Source organism: Talaromyces amestolkiae (genome assembly GCF_001896365.1).
Source record: "Talaromyces amestolkiae strain CIB chromosome Unknown scaffold10.1, whole genome shotgun sequence".
In the NCBI taxonomy this organism is placed as follows: Eukaryota; Fungi; Ascomycota; class Eurotiomycetes; order Eurotiales; family Trichocomaceae; genus Talaromyces; species Talaromyces amestolkiae.
Window position 1 is genome coordinate 259752 of NW_024468046.1, and position 22791 is coordinate 282542.

The following is a 22791-nucleotide window of genomic DNA, read 5'->3' on the forward strand; positions in this document are numbered from 1 at the left end:
AACGACGGAATGAAATATAAATATATCCTATTGCATTATGACAAGTTAGTTTATGTGTCTCTGGCGTAGTACGATTACAGAATACGACATCGTTAGAGTGGAATTGGCCTTGCATTCTGAGTTAACTAAAGTAGCACCTGGCAGGATTGCAAGGGCGTTTGAAGAGTGGAAATATGTGAAGAGACGAAGGAGTGGCATCACATGCTCAAAAAAGAAGCAAAAACAAGGAAGGAAATAAAAGAAAATTGGATGAAAAATAGAGTCGGCCAATAATCCACCGTTTTGAAGAGGTCCCATCGAGACGTCGCGTGTCGTGATTCAATGTCGACATCCGAACTCGTCAAAGCATCACTTCCCATCTCCGCTCACATCGTGAACTGGCTAGGACAAGCCTTTGCCATCGCCACGAAACGCGCGGGAAGATCAGAGACATCTGGATCAACTACTGTCTCCCAATTTGGAGACTGGTTGCCCTCAATACGATTGTAGCGGAAATTCGCCCCCTTTTTCACATGGTAGGTCGAATAATCGCCGAACAAGACTACCTTTAGAGATGGGATACCGTTCCAACCAAAGGCCCAGCGGACGAAGTGATCAATAGCGCGGCGAAGGCTTGTGAGCGCGTTCATGTGAAATGCTGATTTGCGGAAATGGATGACGCGAAGATGGGGTTGATCTGAGAGAGGGCGGAGGAGTCCTACCTATATTGTTGTTGTTAGTCTCTGGTAGGATGCTGGCTTGAAGAAGCCAATGTTTCAAAAGTGAGGTACTAACCAGCATGTCTGTGGGGAAGCAGCAAATCCCGAGAAACTCGAGCTTGGAATCGGTAAACGGATTCGCTTCAGGCGAACTGATGCACTCCGAGATCTGTTTCAAAAACTCCTCACCAACATCGACTCCACGCTGAGGATCGCCGGTAGGAGTCAACCAATCCGCCTTTTCAAAATGGTCGGCCTGATGATGAACAAAACGGCGAAGACTGGGACGCTCGCGACAAACCGACTTCCAGGTCTGCACTGCGACCAGGGGAAGTTCCTCATCTGCGTCGCAGATAGCGACATCCTCAATATTAGCGCAGCGGTTGAGAAGGTTGATCATGTCGGATGAAGCGAGTGTTCCCTCAAAATATTCCAATTCGAGTTTGCGGAGACTCATCGGCCGTGTCCCCTGGGCCATGAGAAGCAGAAATTCATCCCAGCCCTGGCAATGACGGAGCGTTAGGGAGGTCATGGACGCCACGTCGATAGTCTGTACAAGTCTATCCGCGCAGCCCTGCAAATTGACCATCTCGAGATGCAGAACGCGGAGATTGGGGAATAGGAAACCATCATCCGTGACCTGCTGAACCGGGAAGAAATCGTCGCTATCTAAGGTGGGCAAGGCATTTCGAAGTCGAACTGACATCCCCCTTGGTTTGGAGGAAGAGCCAGTGATAGGAACTGGCCAGAATTGTTTCCCATCCAATGCGTCCATGTACGGAGCCTCGTCTATATTCGGGACAGCGGCGAGTTCAAACTCTCTAAGCGAAGAGCATGAGCATATGAGCATAGCCTCTAGGCCAGGGTAGAAAGACGCGCTCGTTGGTTGGCGCCGAAGACCTCGCACAGAGAGGTATTTGAGCTTTCTGAACGAGCCCAGGTACAGATTCTTTTGTTCGTCGGGGCACTTGGCACTCAACACGAGCTTCAGTTCCTCAAGGTCTCGCTGTGTCGAGGTCAGACACCCCCATGGAGCAATCAAGGTATCCGCCATGCATGTGGCTGTGGTCCAACTGAAGAAACTGTTAGTATGAACGAAACCCGAAGACAGTCTCTAGCAGAACTGTGACTTACCTGAAGTGGTTTAGGCTATTAGGCTTCAAATGACGCAAGAACATGCCAATGTCTCTGCTCTGGTTTTGAAAAAATCTCCCATAAATGCTATTGCGATGAATGCACCAATTCAGAGGTGGGCAGGTTCCTTTCACGACAATGCTCTTAACGAACTCAAGACGATCAAGACCTGGGGAACGTGCCTTGAGTAGATGTGCGAGGTCCGTTGGCATCGAATTTGAGTATCTGTCGTTACGAAGCTTAATGGTCAGATGCTTCCACCAGATAGGGATGATGACGTTGTAGAGCCTAGGCGCTGCTTGAAGCAGGGCATAGAGATCTGCTTTGTCTTCCATCTACCAGTCATAAAATCAGTTTTGGTCGGTGAACATGCTTATTCTCGAGCAAAGGAAAGCTTACCTGGTGTAGGATGTTTGTCATGACCTCCAAAGGCAACTCCAGAAGGCGACAGGGACCCTCTGTCAACACCAACGGTTCTGGAATATTCACCAGACGTTCTGGAAGATCTAGCAGCTGTTCTGAATCTATCAACTGTTCTGGAAGATCCCACCATTGCAAGTCAGCGCCAGCACTCTCCTTACGAGGAACGATGGAGAAAAGACGCATGGTCCCGTCTGGATTGGGAGGCAGACACCAAGTCACCGGCTCGTACGGCATAGCTGCAGACAAGGAGGGAGCAAGGTGAGAAAGGGTAGAGGATGAGGATGGCACAATGATGACAGCAGAAGAGCTGGATGCAACGACAAAGAAAAGAAGAAGAGGATAGAGGAAGAAAAAGTACAAGGGTAGATTCTCGAGAGAATGAAGAGAAGAGAAGAAGGAGAAGAAGACTCAGTTGGGAAGATGACGAGAAGGAAATGCAGACAAACGCCCGGTGCCGAGGGTGGAAGAGTAGGGGTACTAGTGGATTACTAGGTATGGGCTACGATATAGCATCAATTACGAAAATTACGCATAATTTCTGTCAGGGTGGCTGCGCAGATGTGCATCAAATTGTGAATGGTTGATGATATTCTCATGGGCTGAACCATCGGCAAAGAGTGTGAACCAACCGGATCATATATAAAGAGCATCTACATATTGTAGGCATTGAAGGCCATCTCCGGACAGACTTGATAGTACTGTCATATCTACCTGGAGCTGTATAATCAAGATGATTTGTGTATCTGAGCCAAGTTAGCAACCACCAGACCCCAGAATCTAGGGATAAATAGAATCTCACAAAGACAGCCCTATACAGAGCTTATATAGAAGGCACAAAAGTGAAGCCAATCTTATACTGCCGAATTCCTTCGTCTCAACATTCTAAATCCCTACATAAGACGGATAGACAACAGTTCATACAGGAAAAGGTCACGTGCCTTGTTGTGCCCTGGCCTCTTGCCTATCTAGGCAGGCGGGCATGACTAGACACAGCCGCGTAATTTTGGACCAGAATCTGTGAACTGACTGGCTCAACAGAAGAAGCACAAAGAAACAAAGTTACAGTACCACATGAAACTGTTTGTGCGGCAAATACTAGGCACAGTCATTTGTCAGGATTGGTAGACAAGACAGGTCTAGTCTGAAGCAAACAGACTGTTGGTGAGAACTTTTTCACTTGTTATGGATCTGACGAGTATGAGAATTTATAATATCAGACCTATCATTATTGAGAGAGATCCTTGGAGAGTTTCGTAGATAGTCAGAAACAAAGAAAAATAACGGCTTAAGAGTCTCCAAAAATATCTCTTCGATTTGCTTTTCTGCTACTTGTAAGGATGAGTAGTATACACGCTGAAGTACTCGAACATTCCGCAAAAATAAAAGTGACAACTCCAAATATCAAAAGGGCAAGATTTTTCCATTCACTCTTCGTCGAACATTTCGTTCCGCTTCAGCGGCTTAATAAAAGGAGAACAAAGTCATCTATTCCATACTCTCCACCACATTAATCGTCGTATAGCACGCTTGCATAAAATCATCAATCAAACGATCCAACTCCGCTGTAACGACATCATCTGACGCGTTCTCCATCATGGACTCTGCGCTTGGGAATTGGACTTCAGGGAACTGCAAGGTCTGGCTCGTAGGACGGCTCAAGTCACGAGAAGACGAAGAAGTGGCTCTTTGGCGCTGCTGCGAGAGTTCCATTTGGGCAGTCATTGAAGTACTGGCGGTAGCGTTGGGGGTGAGCTCGGGCACATCTTCTTGGTCGGGGCCTGGGCCATCTTCTTCGATGATTATATCATCTTCATGATCAGGACCGGGACCTTCGTCGAGGCTGGAAATGCTGAGTAGAGAAGGCGCCTTTGAGGCCATGCGGTGGTGGTTGCGTTGAGAGATATCGGGGCTCCGGTCGAACCGGAATGGGTCGTAGTCACTGATTGTGGATGTTGCTGTTGAAGGGCGAGAAATAGCTGCGACGTCGATTCCGTCAACGCTGAGGTTGTTGTTGACGTGGCCAATGCTGAGGTCGAGGGCTGATTGTTGAGATTGATGTGAAAGTTGAGACTGGTGCGTCTGGATTTGCGCAGGACGAATAGTATGAGCTGGGGTCTCGTCATATGTGTACATATTGTCCTTTTCTAGAGTGGGCATCTCATCGTTCACCGTATCAGTCATGACAGGAAACTTCCAATCGCGAGTAGCTCGCTTCTCCTCAGCAGGAGAAATAAAAGGTTCATCCGCAACGGGTGCTGGTAAGGATTCTGGCTCGTTATCTTCAGGGACGATCATGGTAGGGAATTTCCAATCCATAGTAGGTGGACGTGGTGCATTTGGTTGAAAAGAATCATTTTCGCTGTCAACGTCACTGTAGCGATTACGTGTCTGATCGCCATCCGAATTGCGTCCAGAACGTAGACTCGAGCGGTTAGCACGTATCGTATCGGCATCTGCGAGCTGGAACTGTGAGGCTGTTCCAGCAGCATAGTGAGCAGAATCGAACGAGCCTAGGTTGATATCAATAAATGTCGACGTGACGGACGAACGATCTGTCGTAGTACGAAGAGGCAGGTCGGACGGTGCTTGCTTTTCCTCGATCGGAACAAAATCATTCTTTGTTTCGTATTTGTATGTAGGTTTCTCCTCGTCAAACAGACCTTCCATAGCCGCAGCACCTCGCTTCACACGCTCGTCAAAGTTCGCCTTTTCTATCGGTGTCATTTCAGTAATGGCAATGTCATCCATAGAAGGCTCAGGGTTTTGCGGGAATGAGGGCTCATGGCCAGCCAACTCGGCAAGAGAAGCAGAGAGTTGGTCCAAATCCAACACAGAGTACCGTCGCTCGAAGCCATCGGTGGTACTAAAGTTCCAGTCCTCTTCAAGCTGTGGATTGTCGGGGAACTCGGCCGCTGCAGCGCCACCAGGATGGAAAAGAGACATGCGCTGGCCGCCGCGTTGAGACCACTGGTAGTAGTTTCGTACCAATTCGCTCAGTGACTTGGTTGGATAATCGGCCTCAGAGCTGGCGATGTAAGGGTGTTCGAGAATCGTAGCCATGGTTGGACGTGTGAGTGGATCTGAGTTCAAGCTGAAAGCGACAATGTTTTTGAGTTCCTGGCTGTACTGATCGCCTTCGAGTTTAGGAGTGTTGCGTCCTAGTGAGCGACCAATTTGCATCCGTTCTCGAAGTCCAGCATTGGGTGGATTTCCAGTTGCAAATTCATATAGAGTACAGCCGTATGCCCAGACGTCAAGTTCACTGCCATATTGATGAGCTTCGCCACCACGAGTCGAAAACATTTCAGGAGGCATCCAGTGAGGAGTGCCAATCCAGGTGGATCGTTTGTCGACTTTGGATTGTAGGATACCAGCGACACCAAAATCGCAAATTTGTAGGCGCCCTTCTTCGTGGATGAGAACATTCCCCGCCTTTACATCTCGATGGATGATTCCTGCGTCATGGATTGCGCGGAGGCCACTGGCGAGTTCGCGGGCAATGGGGATGATGAATTTCTCTTCGAGCTTGTCTCCTGTGGCACGCATCTGACAAGGTTAGCATCGCAAGTAACAACCCCCACGAGTCTTGACGAGAACTTACCAATGTCTTCACGCTACCACCTGGGCAGTACTCGCAAACAACCCACAGCTGAGAATGGATGGAAATAGCTTCAATCAGCATGTTTATATTTTTCGCCCCGGCTTCTTTAGCCTGGTTCATCGCCTTGATCTCGTGAATAAAATCCTTGATCGATTCATCCTTCATATCACGATGCATCTTGTAGTCCAAAGTATCAATATCCATGACCTTGATAGCCACCACATCTCGCGACGGTAATTGACGACCTTTGTAGACGCGTCCATATGCGCCTTTCCCAATGAGTTCTTCAAATTCGTAAGGAGGCACTTCGGATTTTGCGCGCCGACACATTTCCTGTACGGCTGCAGCTTGCTCTCTGGCGAGTTTGATGGACTCTGCTTTTTGCTTGGTGAGCGTCGCCATGGCGGAGGACGGGTCCAGGAACTGCGATGCTCGTGAAACCTCCATTTTCGCTGCTCGACGATTGCGCGAATATGCTGATGGGCGATCAGAATCAGTCTTGGGAGGTAGCAGCTCGAAGCGGAGTTTTGACGGAGGAAGTTTGCTGGGCGACCCTTTGGATTGAGTGCAGATGGGTGTTAACTCTTTGAGAGACTTTTGCTCATGAATCGCCTAGAATGGGTTAGTATATAACAGAAAGTAATAGCACAATGACTAAGTTTTTTTAAATTCATGTGAAAGCTTTTGTAGCTCAAGTAAAAAAGAACAAAGGATGGGTATTACCTTGTCAACACGCGCTGCACTAGAGATCAAGCTGTCCCTCTCAATCTCGTTAGGGCCAATGGAAGGAAATTCGGTAGGAAAATAACAGTCCTCTGGCAAAGAAAATATCCTCTTTGAAAGAAATCCAGGGTCTGATGTAGAACTCCCTTTCTGTATAAGAATTTGGGAGGCGCTCTGATCTTCAATGACAGGTGGAAGTAGAGGCGTTGGAGGGCGTTTCCGGATAAGGTCGTCAAAGCAGGGAGATCTAATACGAGGTTAGTATCCCAATACCGATACGATATATAACTCAAAGACATACTGAGGACCCGACGAAGTATCCTGGAATCTCACTCGCAAAGGCAAAAGAGGATTTGGGGAAGGCTCAAAATGCAAATTCCGGTCTTGTGGGCTTGAATTCGAACGGGCTATCAAATGGTCCTGTGAAGGCCCCTGAGCGGGAATCTGGAAAAACGAATCTGGAGAAAATGATATGGGGGTGCTCGGCAATTGCTGATCGAATGGGTCGACAAATGGGTCGAACAAGGGCGACGGCCGAACGAATGTAAAGAGATCTGAAGAATCCTGGCGCACGAGGGAGATCTTGGGTCGTTTACCGTGCTTTTTCCTCTGCTTTTTGCTATCAAGAAGCAAGATATGTCAGTATTGGAGATGTAAATGGATATTGGGAACGCACCTCAGAGCTCGAAAAGCTCTCTCTATCCAAGTTGACTTTCGATTTCCTGCCTTGGGAGTTAGAAAACGCCTTTTTGAAGGCCTGCAGAGGCAAGGCATGGTGATAGAGATGTTGAGAGAGAGAGATGAGATGGAAACATGAATAATTGAGATATATGAGGGAGGCATATCAAGGCGTAATATTGAAAATGATAGAGAAGAGAACGAGTGGGGAAATATTGACTACTTACAGTGAAATCTGTCGAAGCTATTAGGGTTACTCCCCTAATTGAAGGGTCAACAAAGACACTGTTCCGATATCTTGTTACTCGATATATAGAAGAGACATGAGCTTGACGCCATAGAGCAGGATCAAGCCATATCTGGAGTCTAAGTGGGATAACCTAGAAAGATTAGTTGATGTTAGCGAGCTCTACATAGCCCCACTTTTGCTCAAGATGAGATGCAACCATGAAGTATGAAAGCTTCAGATTCATAGTTTTTCTGGATTCAGGACAGTGCTGGGAGAAGTACCTATAAAACTTCACAGAAAGCAACCAATTAAGCGAGAAGGTGTGCACGCACTGAATCTGCACCAGATTTGAGGGCTTATTGATTGCAACCCCAACCTCAAACAAGTATTGAAGTTATGTGAATGTGCTGGCCGGTAGAACGGTCTAGACAATTGATGGCCAATCTGCTTTGTATATCTGCCACAACAAGTAACAAAATAGACAAGTCTTGAAAGTATACCAAGGGGTTTAAAACAATCTATACGCAAGTTAGCACAAAGAAGGTGAAAGGGAACATCAGGCATCGATGGTTGAGGTCATGTGATGTAGTAAGGGGCAAGGGGCAATTGGGACAGCGCCTGAACAAACCCATCAGTGAGTCCATCTCATGATGAGGCATCCAAGTTGGGATAGTTATATGTGTAGAGCAAGAACTTCGATGTATATCGATCCATGGAACATAGAGTCAACAAACCTACCAAGATCTAGACTCTGGGGAACCCCGAACCTTGAACGAAGGGATGTACAAAGTAATCGAATGGGCTACCACAAACAGCAAGACAATCAGAGCTATGCGATGAAGGGTATTGAAAATGATCAACAAAGATAATAGAAACAAAAGCAACAAAGAATGGAGAATGAGAGTGAAGTAGATTGAAGATAGAAAGCATAAAGTATAGAGAGAGATGTCGGATTAACGTTTTTCTTGTTGGCTTCTGCAGATCTTCCGCCACTTTGCCTGTCTGGAACAAGGCTTGGCGCTTATGTAACCATTCTATACAGTACGTATTCAAGACAAATATTTATATGCTACTCCTCATTGAGATGGTTTTATTAATCAAAAATCACGTGTAGACCTTCTTCTCTATCTATTGAATACTAGAAAACGGCATTGGACCAATCAAAGAGCCATCAAAACATCCCTCAATTTGGGATAATTAGGCGTTCCTAGACCCGAAGCTGGATCCCATCCAGGCACAGCCGAGAATCCAGCAGTATTACATCCCGAGTTCGTGCCATTCGTGATATCATTGAATGCGTCAGGGTTCGCGTAGAACACAGGGTTCAAGAATCCCACTGGACCAGGTTTTCCAGCTGCGATACGCTCGTCGATGATACGGTTGATGATGGATGCGACGATGGGGGCAGCGGCGGAAGTGCCACCTTCAATGACGGAGTCACCCCCGATCCAGATGGGGATGGTGTCGCCGACGGCAGAAACGTCGGGGTAGCCGCGGCCGGAGCTGTTGAAGAGACCGCCGTTTTCGCCGAGGACGGTGCTGTTGTAGGATGGGTAGGGGGGAGGGTAGTTGGCGAAGTAGCTGGAGCATGTTAGTAGGAGACAATCAATATCTGGCAAGCGACAAGAATACTGACCTGGCGACGGCATCTGCTTGGTAGTCGGGAATGGGGAAGAGATTGCTGAAACCACCACCGCTAGCATAAGCTGAGGAAAATGGATGACCAGCTGGGTCGTTGGCAACAACCTCACCGCCACTGACAGATCCTCCGGCAGGGATCTTGGTGGCACCGACGGCGGTGACATACGGGCAGCTGAAGGCTGTCAGTATTCGAAAAATGAGATGGACAGAAAACAATCATACCTAGCAGGCCAATCGGGGTTGAAAATGGTAGAACTATTTCCTAAACAACCCGAGCGGGAAGCGACACCAGAGTCTCCCGAAGCAAAGAGGACCGAGACACCGCGAAGACCAAGCTTCATGAATCTGCTCACGTCAGCTTGATTCATATACTAGGGATCAATGGGACGAACTCGTTGCATTGACGCTCATAGTACGATTGGGGAATGTAGTCCTCCGCGGCACCATAAGAGATGGAAATGACATTAGTGGGTTTATAAGTACCGCACATGAGTTGGCCCTTGTATCCGCCATGAGTGTCGGGGTAGACAGGGTCGATGTCAGCATTGCCACATTCGCCCGCATAGCAAGATGTGCAGTAGGACTTTCAGTTTAAGTTAGCTGATGCCCATCGTTGATGAGATAGAAGAAAACGTACACCGTCAATAGCATCAAGGAAAGTATTGAACAATCCTTTACCGGAAAGAGACCAGTATTGATCGTCGGTCTGGAACAAAGTAATATTCTGCGGGTAGACGATGGGGAAAGCAAGCGAGAAGTCCAAGTTCGATTCACCTTCAACTATAGAGCCAGGAGCTGTTCCACCATCGATGGACTCTAAGATGGGTGATGTCCCGTTTGGTATGCCGTAGGAAGGGTAAGCGGCCCAGTAAGAGTTTAGATCAGCCTGGCTGTACTGGTCGCCCTCTTCGAAGATGCCGAGAGAGTTGCTGGGAGAAGGGGGTATAGTGACTGGAGGAATCTGGTATAATTGAGMAATGCAGTCCGGGGTAATAGCGTCAGCACAGTCAGCCGCGCTAGCCGCCAGCTTCGCTTGGACATGAGGAGGAGTAGGAATTCGTAGAGGATCCTTGAGAGCATTGCGCTTTTGCAGGAATGGGAAACGGATACCAGGGGTGATGTAGTCGATGTGCTCTTTGATGTGCTTAGGGACGTGGTATCTCTCAGTGCTGACAGCGGTGTTGCCAGTCTCTGAGTCCTCGTACTGGTAGAAATCTGCGTGCAACAAACTTTCGAGCTCCTCGCCGGTCGCAACAAAAGCGAGCCAACCTTTGTTGTCCGAGTGGGTGATGCGGACATCGCGAATACCAGATTCAGTGAGCCACGCCTTGACGACGTTGACAGATTCGTCGGACGGAGCAAACATCTCAGTCACTTCCTCTTCTGTCCAGAACTTGCCATAGTTTTTTGAGTCAGGGTGCGAACTGTATCAGCGTGTCAGTATGTCAATTAACCGTAGCACGATAGATTGACTAACACATCCATCAAGTATTCATGACCACGGTGGAGGTTGTTCTGCTTCAAACCAACTCTCACGTGAATGTCAGATTCCGATCTGACGCGCAATGGGTTGGTCCAGCGATGGTGAAGTCCGTAACGCTTCTCGTGGACAGTATGAGTGCTGGGAGCAGGACGAGCTGCAACAACAGCAGCAAGAGCTGCCACGATGGCCGTCAGAGATACAATGCGAGTCATGTTAATTGTACCTTAGCGACAACGTTGCGTGAGAAAAGAGCGACTGAAAGGTGCAGAGGGACGGATGACTCTTATAAGTTGTGACTCGTGCTGTTGTACCTTATCCTACGCCAAGAGACAGAGAGGACTACGATGGAGTCATTTTATCTGATTCCTCAACAAGCCGAGTCAAGAAATTGCGACTAGGTATGGCCGCAGTAGCGGAGCACACTTGAACAGGGGTAACCCAAATCATTGTTATCTCTCAGGGCAGTCTAAACCTGACCATCCACGATTCGCTGCCGGGCACCCGAGACATCGCGAGTTGTTTGACAGCGTTTGTACGTCCTTGTGCACTTGTGGAGCACTCCAGTGGTTGCATAATTTCCAGGCAAGCAGCGATCATGATTTCGGAGGTTTAGCCGCAACGTGAAACAAATTTGCTGGACAATGAAGAGCGAATCAGTGATGGAGTCAGCAGGCCCCTGAATATTTGGCTCATGGCCAAGTTCCACCGTTGCGGGTCTCACAGCCTCATTGAACGTCCACAGTGACGACCGAAGAGGAAGGTTGTGTCGTGTTCCTGGAACAAAGCTGATCTTATTTAGTACCTACTCCGTAGTGGAGGATGCGCTGGTCGACTTGGCGTCTGGGCCAGCCAACAACGTCCCCCGGAGCATGGTCGATCACTGATCTCCATCAAACCCAAAACAGATGATAAGGATGTGCATAATGTCTCAGACACAACTAACAAACAAGATAGCAGACTCAACATTGGAGAGAGAGCGTGGGACAGGCGGCGGGGAAATGTTCTAAAAACAAGATGCTCGGCTTGGCCATGTCAGAAATAGATTATTATTTCATGATGCATCTAGTAAATGATTCTTCGGATGGTATCCATCGTTATCTCCCGACTTCAATGTTGTAAGAAAACATTGTAAGAAATTGTTAATTGGCAGGGTTTACTTACATACCCGGGTACAGTGCGTACGATTGCAGATCTAGACATCATCTCAGACAATTGTCGACGTCAAACTATATATATATAGATTGTTATCCACAACAATATAGTATAAATTAGACTATATACAGGTACCACTATTTACTGCGCCAACCCAAACTCCACTCTCAATGCATCGCCAAACCTCTTAATAGCTTCCTGCATCTTATCCGCCGGCGCCGCCGCAAACGTTGCTCGGAAAAACATCTTGTCCTCCGCCATGTTTTTATTGGAGCGGAACCAGCTTCCACGCGACAACAATGCACCACGGTCAACGGAAGCCAAGAAGATTGCTTCTTCGATTTCGGCATGTGATTTTCCTTGCGAGTAGCCGGGGTGTTGTTTCCAGGGGACTTCGATCCATTGCTGTGGTCGTTAGACTGAGAAAAAGATTACGAGGAGAGAGAGAGAAATCATCGAGAGATAGAAGACAACTTACAAACATGCCAGCAGATGGCGGAACCCAGCTAGTGACTTCTTGAGGGAGATATTTCTCGCAAGCATCAAGCAACGCGTCCCGACGACGGGTGTACTCCAAGCGCAAATGCATCAACCAATCCAAGTAACCCGAATGACCCCATTCTTCATCGAGAAGCTTGAACAAAGCGAGCTGCGCGAATCCACTAGGATTCTGGTTTGACGACTCAAAATGACGCGCGAAACGTTCGACGATCTGCTCCGAGCCAACGATCCAACCAATACGAGATCCAGGGGACAGAACCTTGGAGAATGACTCGAGACGAAGGACGCGGCCATCAACATCGATCTTGAGGAAAGATGGCAACAGGACTTTCAAAAACTCCTCGCGGGAAGATGGAGGCGGCACATCAGCCTTGTAAGGCTGCATTTGGAGGAAATAGTACGGCTCGTCCTCGACAATATAGACATCGTGCTTCTGGCAGACTTTGTACACTTCTGCTCGTCGTTGAGCGCTCTGAGTGGCTCCCGTCGGGTTCTGACCCGATGGAACGGTGTATAGAAGATGTGGCTTTGCGGCGCCACGGGCCTTTTCGTCCCAGTTGGTGAGGAGTTCATCCATATCTTCGGGAAGAAGACCTTGTTCGTCCATTTTCACTGCCGCGATATGAATTCCGAGAGGAGCGGCGGTTTCCAAAGCACTAGCAAATGCGTATTCTTCGGTAAGGATATAGTCGCCTCGCTCGCACAGGACTCTGAGAGTCGCGTCCCATGCCATTGTGTTTCCGACAGTCATACAGCATTGCCAGTCCGAATATGGGGGGTCGTGAATTATCTGAAATGTCAATTGAGATTGAACTTGTTGGTAGAAGAGGAGGGAGAAAATACCTCTGTATGTTCCGTGACAAATCGAAGCATCTGCGCAAAGCCTACTGACTGTCCATAGTTGAGCGCAACCTCCAAATCTGCACAGATCAGCTGCTTATTTACCCTGATTGATAGTTTACGATCATACCGAACAAGCTCTTTCCATCCTTGATATCATGCTTCCCCGCCGTTATAGTCGTACCCGACACACGCGTCTCCTCCTCCGAGAAACCCGGCGCCTTGGGCACCTTCAAACTCATCTCCTGAAACGGAAAATTCTCACTCGATGGCAACCCACCACCCAGCGAAATCATACCGGGCCTTGACAAATACTTCGCCGCACCCTTGAGAGAAGACGGTTTTCGCGCTTTCGCCTCAGTAGAGATGTAATGATCCCATCGCTTGGCTTTGGGTCGATTGAAGCTGGCGGCACTCTTAAACATGTCGCTGTTGGAGAATGCGGCGGTGCCCGTGGGCACGCTCCCGGTCTTGCGCCATGCAGCGAGGGCGTTGGGGTCGAGCGGATTGGGGACGAGGACGGCGGTGGTGTCGGTTTCGGCTTGGACGTTGATGTCGACTGCGGAGGGGCTCATTTTGGCGGTTGTTTGTTGTGTAGCGATGCGATGTAGTTGCAATTCGGTCTGACAGAGTACGAGAGTATATACATATACACGGCATCGAATTGCCGAGATAAACGACGTGCATGAGTCACTAAATAATCACAGGGCGTGGAGCTTCTGGTGAGGCTTGTACCAGAAAGGAAGGAAAAAAAGATGGTGGATCGCCGCTATCGCTGCTTGTCGAGATAAGGGCGTGTGTGACGCGTAATTCCGACGTATTGCCTGCCAGAGACGTGGTATTTACGTACCGCTCTAGCTGTATCCAGGCAAAAAGAACAGTAAATTACGCTAGCTGTACATTGTTGTTGGCGATGGTCCCATAGTTCGACATTTCGACGTCTTTACTATGTATTTATAGCAGTAGATTGATCATTCTAGTATACATTGACTCTGTATCCTGGTCGATCGTAATGCAGTTCTGTGTTGTTTGTTACGCAGACTTCACATTTGAACAATCGGAGACATTCCGACGTCGGACAGCAGCACGTCTTTCAGACCGCAAGACTGCCAACGCAACAGCCATTCGCAACACTTGCGCAGGTCATTGGCAAAGATCTTGACTAATTTGCGTACCACGAGCGGTGTCGATGGTATTAATTAGGTAATTTGCTACATTACTTGCTTGGGATACCAGTTCTATTACGTTTGTCGCTTATCGGAGGCTACTCTCGGCTCATCGCGGGAGGGGTATCCTTATCGATAAGAACAATGGTACAATTGTATACGTGGAGAACACGAGCTTGAGTATAATGAATGGTATTCATGCTGATAATGCTACTTATGCAGGCTAGCAATCTACTTCTCCACATACTTTCCAACCGTCCCATCCAATTGCGCCTCCAGAACAGCCGACTTGCCTTCCAACACACTCTTGATAGCCTGCGGAAGCTTTTCCGCAAGTTCCCCAACCGTACTCGCGCGACCAGCCCACAACTCTCCTCCTGCAGCCGCTTTGGCAATTCCCGCATAGTCTGGCGTTGGATCGAATGAGATATTCAGCTCTTCATTGCTGACTTTTGAGCCCTCGCCGTCCGGATGGACAAGCAACAGACTTCGGCGAGGTGCGTTCCAGCCCTTGTTGTTGAGGACAATGGTCAATACGGGGATGTTGTAGCGACGAGAAATCCAGTAGACCGATCCCGGAATAGTAAATAGGTACGTGCCGTCCCCAACAATCTGGCAGACGAACTTGCCCTTGTTTTTACCGCCATGTTGGTCGTCGCTGGCGAGCTTGATGCCGAGGGCACCGCCGCCAGACCAACCCAATCCTCCTCCGCCACAGTTAATCCAAGACTTTGGTAGTGTACATTGGAGATGGTCTGCCGCTTGTAGTGTCAGAGTAACTGCTTCAATCGCCCAGATGGTATCCTGAGGTGCCGCCTTTTTGAGTTGACCCATGAGATAGTTGGCGTTCAGATAAGCACCTGGTCCACCGTCAGGAGTCGCTGCAGAATCCGCAATATCTTGAAGCCGTTTTCGGTATGATTCTTCAACTCGTTTCTGTCGCTCATTCACTTCTTGGCTATTCAACGTCTGAGCTAGTGACGAATTCGAAGCAATGTACTCATTAATCTGTTTGAATGCGGTCGTAGAGTCGACCTTAAAAGTAGCGATAGACGGCAAGTAGAACATCGGAATCTGCTGCTTCAATGGGTCAACATCCAAATGAACCACTTTTGCCGACTCCTTCGGTTTGCAGACAGTAGGAATCCAGGGCGTGTCGCTATCAACAACCAAGATAAAATCCGCCGTCTTGACCGCGTCATGTCGTCCGAAATGTAAACTCAGCCAACCAGGGTGGTCTGCTGGGAAGCTCATATCCGATCCAGCGCAGTCGACCACGCGAAGACCCTTGATTGAGTTGGCTAGCTTGACCAATTCCTCGACAGAGCTGGCTTTGCGACCGTTGTACCCAACAATAGCCAGAGGCTCTTTTGCATTCGCCAGCTCAGTCGCAATCATTTCGACTGCACTCGATGGTAGCGCGGATCCCGTAACCGGCACCCACTGTTCCTGCTTCAAAGAATATGGCTCGATTTCCTCTTCCATAATCTCTCTAGCACAGACCAGATATGCCGGTCCCTGAGGATCACTAGTAGCCCATTGTAATGCGCGATTCACGATCTGCTTGACGTTTTTACCCGTCTTGATTTCGCCTGTATACCGGCAATATTGCGATATGATCTGTTTCTGGTCGGGTACATCCTGTATCCAGTGGATATACTCCGTCCTTGAGCCCCGCAATTCTCCTTCAAGCGTGAATGGTGATAGACCCGCGAAGATGAGCACGGGTGCTCGGCCGCATGAGGCGTTGTGGACGGCAGCAGCGAGACCTTGCGTGCCGACGTCGACGTGGACAATGACACATTGTGGCTTTCCCGTGAGACGAGCGTACCCATCGGCCATTGAGAGGGCGACCATCTATGTTCGATTTAGTATCTTCGTATTCTTTGTATTGGAGCCGATGCTACCCGCATACTGCTGACGTACCTCGTTGGGACAGGTGATTGCCTTGGGCCATTGATCTCTGCGCTCTCTTTGGCCTTTGACTAGTGCTTCGATAATAGCGGGATGGTCGGTTCCCAGGTTGACAAAGACATATTGAACGCCGGCCTGGGCAGTTAGTACGATGTTCAGACAGAAGGTAGACGGAACGTACCTCCCAAAGAGCTTCAAAAAAGGCGAATGCAGTTGTGTATCCCCTAGCCTTTATTAACAGCAATTCGTTCAGATAGAGTCTCAGACTTACATGATGAATAATAGCGAACTCGTTGCTCTAGCAAGTTGGTAGACATATACTAGCGGAAAGCTGTCATTTTATAGATTTAACGCGATAACAACCACTCGGGGAATCAGCAGTATCAGCACCGGAATCGAGCAACCGGCGGAATGCGAAATAGGAAGTAGTAAGGCACAAAGACAGATTCCGATTTGTCCATTGACTCGTCTCGAAGGCCGAAGCAGCAGGTTGAGTGGGTGCGCGGGGGTGAGATAAGAAGGGTCTGGATGAGGGGAAGGATGAGATGTGTGGAGTTGTCAGTCTTGTTCTGTAAGGCTACGTATGGGGAATGACTACGTTGTCCACGAGTAGAGTATTTCTAGGCCAATAGCTTTGACTGACTTGATCCCTGCCCTGCATATCTGTGGAGTAATAGAATCATGAACTGACATCCTCGCAACGTTGTCCGATGCCCCCCACGTTTTCATATCACCAATAGGTACTAACAGTCTACAACCTCAATAAATGCCATGCTTACAAACGTGCAACATCCTTCAAAGCATCCTCACATAGATAAGAATACCACTCGGTACCCTTGTGCCCACGCTGCGCATTCCGTAAACCCACGGTATTGAACCCATCCTTCCTCAATCTCTCAATTCTCGCGGCTTTGCCCTCGTTGAGAATTGTTCCTGGCGCAGCCCACCCTAGATTGAACTTCATATCCTTTGTACCGCGATTGGGATGTTGATTACCACCGAAACCGTCGTTGCTATTCTCGTCGGTAACGTCTTTTGACAAGGCTGGAAAGCTCCAGTATGATTTGGAGGGAGGCATTTTTTGGGTCTGGAGGTGTAGTGTACGATAGTGGTTGATGTCGGTGGCTAGCTGGTGTAGATCGGAGATGTTGTGATGTAGAGAGTAGACCAGAGAAGCGAGCTGGTGATCGAAGCGGGCGATCCGTGCTTCGAGGAGATTGTCGTCGCTGGCGAATGTATCGAGATGATACGATTCACAGAGCTGTGGCCATGTCCGCTTCACCAGAGACAGGGAGTGACAGTCAGAGTCTGCCATGTACCACCGGCCGAAAGACGCCACCTCCCAAGCACGCTGCAGACGAGACAGTGAAGCCTTGTCCGAGTCCGACACTCTCATGATCTGCTTTGGCTTGAGACATAATGGCAGCGGCTTTGCACTGGACGAATGCGGGATGGGCCTCAGGCAGGAAGGCGTAATGTTCTCGGCTCCTTCCTTTCCCAAACAATCGCGGATCATGTCGCTGACTGAGCGAGGCAGTTCTCTTTTTGTTTTTGGAGGGGAAGCAAGACTTGATGAGTTCACAAGGATCGGCTCATCTATCTGAGGCATTCTCTCTGCGACTCGTCTGTCGATCTCGGCCCTCAATGCTTCCTTTTTTTCTTCAATTCTTGCTTCGTAGATTGCCTGAGAGGTAAAACCATTCCGGTCATCGACTGAGAATGAGTTTGTTGATGTTACTGGGTATTGTTGGAAGCTGAGATCGTGACCACTGCTCATTGTACTGTAGTTCCACGTCTCGGGTGTCCAGCCATAATCACTCATATCCTCCATGATACTCGCCAACGACCGAAGCCCACCCCCATACCGTTGTATTGGTGTATTCATCATAGTCTCATCCCATTGATCTGTTTCTGCCGAAACAAAGCTCATGGAACTGAGTGAGGGTGACATTACATTGACATGCAGCGGGATACCCTTGCGAATACGTAGCGGAGGGGGCGTCAGTTGTTGCTGAGTGTACGACAAAGACCTTCTCTGAAGGGCGGGATTGTTTAACGTAAAAGGGTCGGTTTCGTCGCAATACCAACTATTTGGGCCCCCGTCAACTAGTCGGCTGATTTTTTTTGTCAGGCGCTCGATTCTCTCTGTAGAATGAAGGATTAGTCTGAACTTTCGATGAAGTTACTAACAAGGGCAGTTTAAATACCTTTCTTTTGAACCAGGGGCGAGTTATCAGAGCCATAGAATGGAGACCCCATTTCTAAGAGGGGAACTCGTGGTGTTGAGACGACATCCTCGATATCGCTGTCACTGGGCAGTTCGATAGCATTCGTCAAGATAATCTTGCACCTCTCGAACCAAATCGCAGCATCGTCGATCTTTTTTGTTTTTGCTGCTGAGTACTGATGCATATTCCTCGCATACATCTCAACACAGCAACCGATCAGAAACAGCAAGTATGCATAAGTAAAGGGCGAATCCTGTGAATCCATAGCTCATCAGCATCTCATCTTACCTCATACTAAACGGTTATGTTGGAATACGGACCTTGCAATACCCAACCAAACGAAGACATTTACTTTCACATTCTCTCCATCTTCCCTCAAGGTATATCATCTTGAGGTCGTTGAGAGCTGTACGCCATGCCGCGTCCGTGGGCGGAATCGAGATGACCTGTGTGGATTTGAGGCCCCGAAAGACTCGATACAGCGGGGTTGAAGCCGTGGATGACACTGGGGAAGAGAGATCTGTTGCATTTTGTTGATAGAGACTCATTTGAGAGATAGGTTATGAGTTGTCTGTATGCAAAAAACTATCAGGCAGAGTGTAACTCTGCTGTCTTGAACCAGGGGAATGGTAGAAACTAAATGTGAGGAGAAGAAAAAAGAATAAGGGACAGAATAACAAAACAGGGCAATCAGAATGTGACAGCGTCAAAAGGACCCAGGCGTGTGAATAAAAGCACCTAAAGCTGGAAATGCCCGGGTGAATGGCCTAGATTAAAAAAGAAGCACATTCAACTCCTATCAGAACACAAGTGAGATATTCCAATGAGCAATGAGCTATCATTTCAGTTCTACTACATGTAACAAGTTTCTGAATGCTTAAAGCATTGATTATTAGTATTTAAACCCAACATTAATACCCATCAACCGACCCTGATATCTCTCAATCACTTCTCCCAACTTGACCAAAATACCAGCTGCAAGCATTCGCGTCTGCTCTGTCTCGTCCATCTTCTCTGCAGATTGTACACTCTTAGTTGAAGTAGCCGGCATTTTCTCGAAAACATCATTGCACCAATCGCGAAGTTCGATTACTTGGACCCCATGGTCGGTGACGAGTCGTTCTTCTGCCGTTGAGCCGGCTGCGACGTTCAGGTCGATGACTGCTAGGAAGAGGGAGAGTAGGGCTGGTAGGACGACTGGTTCTGTTGAAACGGCGCTGCCGTGGAGGGCGAAGATAAGGGAGAGTGTTTCTTGGCTGATCGTTGGGAGTGCTGGTGTGTTAGGGCCTAACGTTGAGATTATGAGAGTTACTGTCTGGAGGAATAGTCGCAGAATGTTCGCTGAGTAAAACGGGTTGTGGCCTGATGAAGATACACTTGGTGGAATAGTCAGTTCCTATACTCTTACCTAGAGCGGAAAACTTACGATCGTGATTGCAGCATGACCGCAAATCTACCAACCAAAGGATAGAAGAATCCCTCGGTCAAGTCTTTGTGCAAATCCTTCGAAATTGTTTTCTTCTTCCTCTGAGCTTCGCGTAGCTGACGCTGACGCTCGACTTCCATGCGCGATGAAAAAGTTCTAACTTTCAGTGCATTAGGCCCTGACGCTGCGTCCGCTGCATCAAGTGCCAATGGCTGGAGTGATGTTCGAGACAATCGCTCCGTAAGCGTAGCAATGGGCGAGACCTCTTTCTGTGTGTCATAGAATTGCTGAATATGACTAGGCAGTTTCTTAGACGGGAAGTCGGCCTGCGCAGAAGCCGAGGGTAGTCCCAGAGCCTTGGCATCCTCTTCGCCATGACCAGCAACTTCTCTGGCACCTAGACCCATGGCTGTCAGAATAGCCGATCTTTGAGTTTGTGATAAGTCTCCGTCGAAAAACGTCGCCGTGAAGTATCGACCCATGCGGATTGGCTGCGCGGCAAGTAAAGCAATCATAGCTTTAAGACGGTGTTCGTGGAAGTTTGGCATGGAATAGCTATCTTGAAGACTGATAATCACTAATGCAAGTCCATCAATATTCTCAACTAGCTCAGTTCCAAATCCAGCTTTTCGGCGAATTAACGAGGCCGCATTGGTTATGCCCAGGTGATACCGATCCACATTCTCAGAGTCCTTCAAGTAGGCAACCAGATCTCGTATGTAGCTATAACACGTTAGTCGATATCTATCATCACCGATGTAATCTTGAACTTACACAGGGGCCGTAACTTTGCCTCTCTGCACGAGAGTTGGGTCATCCTCCGAGTCAGAGGCGTCGCTGTCTGGTTTGGCATAAGGCATAAACCCCTCTTCTTCGTCCTCGGCATCATCATCATCATCAATGATTTCTTCAATGGCGACTATTTTCGAACTCTCCCTCTGAACAGAGGACGGTGCCCAGGCAACCTTAGCTTCGGACGTCTTTTTGGGCTGGCTGATTTTCTCTCTTCCAAAGTCCAGTTGGTGTAAGTCCTGAATAGAGCTTATCTTATCGTCAACCCTGGTCAAACCAAGGTACCATTGAACATCGCCGCTGTCAAATCCTTCGAGATCAAATTTCATCATTTTTCCTGGTGGTTCGACTAGTTCAGAGATAGCCATACCGACAATCATACCTAGAAAGCGAGATTTTGTCGAGGAGGCGGCTAATCGATTCGACACAGCATTAAGATATAGTGATGACCGCCCGATAGCATGTAACTCTGCAGGTTGGAGTCTTTGCAGGTACCCGGCAGTCAACAGGAGTATTTGTGCATTTGCTGTTTGTATTTTAGTTTACCGTAAGGAGTTTGGTTTTGGAAAAGACTGAATTACCTTCTTGAGTGGGCATCAAGCTGTGCTTGATACTGAAGCTATCCCCAAAGTCGCGGAAAGTCTGCTCCAGTAGTTGCCGTAGAGAGTCTATAAGGCGTCAAAGATAGATCTTGCAAGATGAGAAAAGACTTACCTGGATCTTTTGCCACTAGTAGAACAAGAGCACGACGTAAGCCGAAAGTGGTGACCACATTGGTACTTGCATTTGACAGCCAGGATCGAAGCGTCTCTTGAGGACTGGCGATGTCCTTGAGAATTTCAATGAGAAGGGCAGCGATTCCGCCCACGGTTGAGCCGGCTGTTGAAATGCTCTTCTCATCTATAGCAAAGTACCGTTTTTGAATATCTTTCAGAATGCTTTGCAGGATTGCGCTTCGCTCATGATGCCGAAGATGTCGGAAACAAAGGCCCCAAGAAGGAGAATTTCCACCGTCCACAATTACCCCGCTATATACTTCGTGAACAATTTTATCGGTATAGCCTAGCCCTGTCGACCGACCGAACATGAGAGCTGCAAATTTCCAGAGATCATCGTCGTCATGGGCACCTTGCACCATCATGTAGCTCACATTCTTACCAAGCCACTCAGCAAAGGCATGCCCTTCACTGATCCATGATTTGATATGGCCTTCTTCGTTGTCCTTGATAATAGTCAAGGCCTCAGCAGCTGTGGATAGAATTTTTCCTCCCGATAGAAGGGAGCAAAGTTCTGACCAAGCCACACGTCGTTTAGTGTCTGAATCATATATAATCGTGTTGTCATGATAGACTCGCGAAACAAAGTCCCTGGGCTTCAATAATGTGGAAGTGAATGACATGACATCTCTTAGGGCCAGAACCTTCCCTGACTCCCTATCTTTGGCTGATTTGGACCGTATGGCGTTATTAGATATCTGAATATATCCCACCAGAGCCCGTAGCCCTACGACACTAGAGAAACATCGCAAAAGTGCCCCTCGGAGTTTTAGATTGCTCTTTTCGACATTGCTCCAATGATCGGGGATAGTTTTGTTAACTAGAATATGCAGGATTTGTCCATGAAGTGGGCCGGGAAGTCGTATGTCAAAAAGCGCGCTGTCGTTTCCAGCTCGCGACGGATCCAACGCCTTCAAAATCTGATAAAGCCCCTGCTCGGTTGGTTGCTCCTGAAGACGCTGCAAGAGAGCCTCTGGTGTGTTGGTCTCATTGGTGAAATTTCTGGTGGACGGAGCTTCTGGATCTAAAGCGTCAACACTTCGCACCGCCGTTTCTGATAACACTTCGATGCGCTTTGTCTGAACAGCAGTCAACAAGCCATCCATTGTCGTTTATGTTGTAATTTCAAAAGTCTCATCATGACTTTTGAGAAAAGAAGCTCATTCTTGGTCGATGCAACGAGTCAGATAGTTCTTTCCTCGAACACGGAGCCGCGGGTTATTATAACGCCGCCCCGCCAATCATCTCATGCTCCACTCAACAACAACTATCAAGTTGAGGTAACACCACCACATTCGACAGATTATAAGAGAAACACAAGAAATTATACAGTCCACTATAGAGCCATACTGTCATACACTGTACTCTATTCGAGCTGTTTGGTTG

General features: G+C 48.2%; 5 protein-coding genes across 5 annotated transcripts; all 5 read right to left on the reverse strand.

The window, feature by feature from the left end:
• Positions 1-365: 365 nt before the first annotated feature.
• On the reverse strand, positions 366-2489 carry BHQ10_005570 (uncharacterized protein; the record flags this gene model as incomplete). Its single annotated transcript, XM_040878061.1, has 4 exons — positions 366-701; positions 775-1771; positions 1833-2167; positions 2232-2489. 4 exons carry the CDS (start codon positions 2487-2489, stop codon positions 366-368), a joined length of 1926 nt encoding a protein of 641 aa, XP_040734074.1.
• A 1251-nt stretch (positions 2490-3740) lies between these two features.
• Positions 3741-7353, reverse strand: BHQ10_005571 (uncharacterized protein; the record flags this gene model as incomplete). Its single annotated transcript, XM_040878062.1, has 5 exons — positions 3741-5801; positions 5857-6468; positions 6580-6826; positions 6881-7198; positions 7256-7353. The coding sequence occupies 5 exons, from the start codon at positions 7351-7353 to the stop codon at positions 3741-3743; spliced, it is 3336 nt and encodes a 1111-aa protein (XP_040734075.1).
• A 1293-nt stretch (positions 7354-8646) lies between these two features.
• Positions 8647-10822, reverse strand: BHQ10_005572 (uncharacterized protein; the record flags this gene model as incomplete). Its single annotated transcript, XM_040878063.1, has 6 exons — positions 8647-9067; positions 9123-9299; positions 9350-9472; positions 9520-9710; positions 9765-10551; positions 10605-10822. The coding sequence occupies 6 exons, from the start codon at positions 10820-10822 to the stop codon at positions 8647-8649; spliced, it is 1917 nt and encodes a 638-aa protein (XP_040734076.1).
• Positions 10823-11903: 1081 nt separating this feature from the next.
• On the reverse strand, positions 11904-13678 carry BHQ10_005573 (uncharacterized protein; the record flags this gene model as incomplete). The annotated part of the gene is made up of 4 exons (XM_040878064.1): positions 11904-12167; positions 12241-13053; positions 13107-13183; positions 13234-13678. The coding sequence occupies 4 exons, from the start codon at positions 13676-13678 to the stop codon at positions 11904-11906; spliced, it is 1599 nt and encodes a 532-aa protein (XP_040734077.1).
• An 822-nt stretch (positions 13679-14500) lies between these two features.
• On the reverse strand, positions 14501-22511 carry BHQ10_005574 (uncharacterized protein; the record flags this gene model as incomplete). Its single annotated transcript, XM_040878065.1, has 10 exons — positions 14501-16126; positions 16196-16318; positions 16365-16407; positions 16963-18328; positions 18391-18664; positions 19361-19787; positions 19838-20560; positions 20612-21155; positions 21211-21297; positions 21344-22511. 10 exons carry the CDS (start codon positions 22509-22511, stop codon positions 14501-14503), a joined length of 6381 nt encoding a protein of 2126 aa, XP_040734078.1.
• Positions 22512-22791: the final 280 nt, after the last annotated feature.